General features: G+C 47.1%; 2 protein-coding genes across 19 annotated transcripts in view; both read right to left on the bottom strand.

Moving 5' to 3' along the window:
• Window positions 1–711: 711 nt before the first annotated feature.
• On the bottom strand, window positions 712–1,765 carry LOC119350395. Its single transcript, XM_037618246.1, has 4 exons — window positions 1,520–1,765; window positions 1,358–1,426; window positions 1,116–1,208; window positions 712–846 (listed from the first exon to the last, which is right to left on the bottom strand). Exons 1-4 carry the CDS (start codon window positions 1,763–1,765, stop codon window positions 712–714), a joined length of 543 nt encoding a protein of 180 aa, XP_037474143.1.
• A 567-nt stretch (window positions 1,766–2,332) lies between these two features.
• The window catches only part of LOC119336428 (putative rRNA 2'-O-methyltransferase fibrillarin 3), a 3,661-nt gene continuing 2,065 nt past the window's right edge, over window positions 2,333–3,928 (bottom strand). For 6 of the 18 annotated variants that reach the window (XR_005162506.1, XR_005162504.1, XR_005162481.1 and 3 more), the window contains 2 exons: window positions 3,399–3,880; window positions 2,333–2,731 (listed from right to left, as the gene is read on the bottom strand). Coding sequence is in view for 2 of the 18 variants with exons in the window: in XM_037608448.1 (XP_037464345.1) it covers window positions 2,690–2,731; window positions 3,399–3,494 (138 nt within the window). In the remaining 16 variants the exon portion in view is untranslated. The remainder of the gene's footprint in view (window positions 2,732–3,398; window positions 3,881–3,928) is intronic. The other 12 variants (XR_005162472.1, XR_005162499.1, XR_005162509.1 and 9 more) reach the window with 4 other exon arrangements.

The raw sequence follows: 3,928 nt of genomic DNA, 5'->3' as shown, positions 1-3,928 counted from the left end.
GGGGCAACGGCCAGCAACACCCACGTAAACTTGTAGCTTTGCATCAAGGCGGCCTCTCATGCCAACTACAACAGCAAATTTTACAGAGTTGGAAGCGGGTAGTGGAGGCTTACTCACATCAATCGGAAAAAAGGACAGAGGACGTCGGATCTTGATGATGGGTGGCTGGGACCGAGGACGAGCCTGGACGACCTGAGGCAGCAGCACAATAGCTCCGTCATGCTGGCGTCCGGTCGTTGATCCCTGGCACCACGGTAAGAAGGCAGGAAGGAGAGGGAGCTCCCAAAGGGCGACGGCGACCCGAGATCCCTTGCGTCGGCAGGGCCGTCGACCTTCATGAACCAGAAGTGATGGAGAAGCAGCATAGTAGTACAGGTCAATGTTTGAATGGATACTACTGAAATATGCCCCGGGAATCCAAAGAAAATAAGACATTGCCAAACAGCACATACAGGTTGACAACACATAGGGACGTATTCAAGAAATCAAGCATGTGCTTTTCTTAGAGCTAGTAAATTAGTGATGTTATTCTCCGTACCAAAATTCTAATTAGCAAAAGTATTGGGCTAGCTGAGAAAATGGAGATTGTTTAACAAATAGTAGCATTATACATGTAATTTAATAAACATATGTTGCAACAGCATTGCTTCTCATAGCATCACCAGATTGGTGCATGCGCTTAGTTAGATAGTGGCGGTGTTTGTCTGTCTTTCAATCAATATATGGAAAATGCTTACAATTAGCATGAAGGGAAATACTCACGTCAAAATCCCATTCACTATAGAGGTCAGGATCATCTACATTCCCCCATATGTATGCATAGGCCATCATTGTATCCGCCGAATCCTGCAAATCCGAAGTACTCAATCCTCTTTCCGTGGAACAGTCTAGTGAAGAATTTCTATCTTAAGTGCCAAACGAAAAGTGGTCTTTCATGATAGAACAAAACCAATTGATAGCAGTTCTATCTGTGTGCCCCAAATAAGAAGGCTCAATCATGAAAAGGGGTGTCAGGATAACTGATTTGAACTAAACATTTCACTGAATTTTGCAGGTCATCATAAATCCGGCTACCCTGAGCTGAAGCAGAGACCTAGGCCAGCGAATGGACTTACAGTCAGTGAGATGCCAACAACTTCCCTCACATACTGTTCATCTTCAAATGTGTCCAGCACATTGAACTCCCCATCAGTGATCCCCTTCCAAACCTAGACACATGAACAGATTGTCACTCGTTCTGCACTTCAACCGTTCCATACTGACAGTACTTGCCATTGTTCACATCTTAACTTGCAGTGGACAAAATAAGAAATTAACAGCAAGTATACGGGATGTGTGCGCGTGGGATTGCACGCACCTTTTCGGGGACTTTGTTGCCGTCGACGGGGAGCATCGCTGGGTATACGCGGCCCCTGATGTTGAGCCTCTGGCTGCGACAAAAGCAACATGAGAATAGCGACATGGGGCGCAGAGGGAGAGGGAGAACACATGACGAACACCGGGAGGAGTGGACACTCACCTGGGCGAGAACCACCGCGAAGGACATCCCCGGCGACAGTGCGAGGTCCTGCACGTCGTCATCGGCGTCCTTACCGTCACCTTCGCCGCCCTCTCCTCTCCGAGCGAACAACAGTCGCCGACACCGCCGCAGGTGAATCCCCTTCCGCGGTCGGGAGCGCCGGGAGGCCGAGTCGGTCGAGGACGCGGAGGAGGAGGCCCTGTTGGCCTCCGGGGAGTCACCGGCGATGTGGGCGGCCCCGTCCATCGAAAGGGGGCCCGCTGGAGTTGAAGCCCTGCCGCTGGACCTCCTCCCGCGCCTTGTAGATCGCCTCCATGTCGTCCCCAAAACATAATCCGGCCCCTACCTCGCCTCCTCGACCGGATCTGGCCAGAGATTGCCGCCGCCGCGCCCAACATCGTCTGCATCGCAGCCCCATCTCGCTCGGAACCGGCGAGGAACGCCGCTGCCATGTACTTGGAGTTGAAGCTCCGCCGCTGGACCTGCTCCCGCGCCTCCTAGATCGCCTCGGCCTCGCCTCCTCGACCGGATCGCCTCAGCCTCGCCTCCTCGACCGGATCGCCTCGGCCTCGCCTCCTCGACCGGATCGCCTCGGCCTCGCCTCCTCGACCGGATCTCGCCGGAGATCGCAGCCCCCGCGCCGGGCATCGTCTGTATCGCGGCCAGCCTCAACCTCCAGCTCGTCTCGCTCGCCAGCAATTGAATAACAAAACGCAGGGTCCTTTTTGTAAGAACAACGTATATCATATATCCACTTAAAAAGGGACTGCGGGTTGAATACCAGAAACAATAGGGACTATTTTGCAAAATCGCTAGCGACGACGGACGACGGAAACCCAATTTTCTTTATTATTACTAGCAAAAGGGCCCGTGCGTTGCAACGGGTTAAACAAATCCTCGCTCGTCCTAGTCTATGATTCCACTTCTCTTGCTTGCCACCATTGTCGATGATGGTCATGTTATCCACCTATTCACGACGAATGTGATCAACCCCGAGGTGATGAGTTTGGTCATATTACACGACTGTATAGCTTCACATCAATGCCCAGAGGGGCCAAACACGGAACATAGTTTTCTGAGGGGGCAAAAGAATTTTCTGATTGTTTATTAACCCCCTCCTTAAAATAATCTTCACATATTGCTAGTGCATTACACTGTAGCACACCGCTTTTACGATCGTCTCCCAAGTCCCCAAGCTGTAATTCCTCGGACCTGTAATGATAGTAGGTGCCATTTTTGTATCAATCTTTTATTTTAAAGAAAAACATAATAAAAACTTTTAAAAGAGTAGACCTTAAAATAAAATTAGAGAGAAAATGGTCGGAGCTAAAAATCACTACAGAACCAACGGGAATATACTAAACTGCATTCGACATACTACCACAGAATATTTCATCATTATGCATAAACTTCCGGATAATAAATTTGTCAAAATGGAAAGGGGACCAGGAAACAAAGTGTAAAAATCATCCCAGCTTTTGGTAACAAAATGAGTGGCACATATTATTACTGAAATTTCTGTGCAGATCAAAAAGAGCTATCCGCTTTAGTACCAACTTCCACTTTGCACCATTTTTCAGTGTGTAATGTAATGTAATCATGTGTTCTGAGGAATAATTTCAAAATTAGAAATAGTTAGCACGGACCCGAAATCGTCATAATAGGTACATCTGATCGTGATTTGTGTTCCAGCTAAACAAAACCAGCCCTTAGCTAGAAAATCTAGAAACACGAACCAGCGTTTGACAGTCAGACTCAAACAAAACATTCATTATACCCCATTCTGCTACTGCCTGTGTTGCCGATGTGCATTCATTTCGTTAACTGAAGAGCAATGAGTATGACAGGGCGCCGGAAGGAATCATCAAAAAAGACTTACAATCCAGATGTTGTCCACACCACAGAGTACAACAGCAGCCAACTTGGATCTGAAGGGGTTCCACACCCAGTACTCAACCTTGGATCCGTCCTCGTTCTGTACAATAACAAAACAACAATAAACATCAGTCTACTGCATCTGTAGAACAGTAATGAACATCATTTCAGAACAGCACCAATAAGTGTATCTCTCAGCCAGTAATTGCATCGTTTACATATAGGCATAAAAAAAGTGCATCTTTCAAACAACAATGAACATCATTCACAAGCTCTAGAAGCAGAACAGAGCATAAAAATCCATCAGCAGAATCTGAAGCCAGTGAATATATCTAAAAACTACTGACATAAGCGTATCATTTGCTCTTGTAGGAACTAAAAATAGTCGAATCTAAGCTGATAACCCTGCTGAATCAAAGCTGGTTTACCATGTGCTATCGAATTTCAATTCTGTAGCAGTGGAATTCTGGACAGTGTTTCAGGAATCTGTACAATAATGTCAAAGGGAAGGTAATTTAAGATGGCATCCAATTA

This window comes from Triticum dicoccoides, chromosome 1B (genome assembly GCF_002162155.2).
Source record: "Triticum dicoccoides isolate Atlit2015 ecotype Zavitan chromosome 1B, WEW_v2.0, whole genome shotgun sequence".
Classification (NCBI taxonomy): domain Eukaryota; kingdom Viridiplantae; phylum Streptophyta; class Magnoliopsida; order Poales; family Poaceae; genus Triticum; species Triticum dicoccoides.
This window is presented reverse-complemented; position numbering and strand designations above follow the sequence as displayed.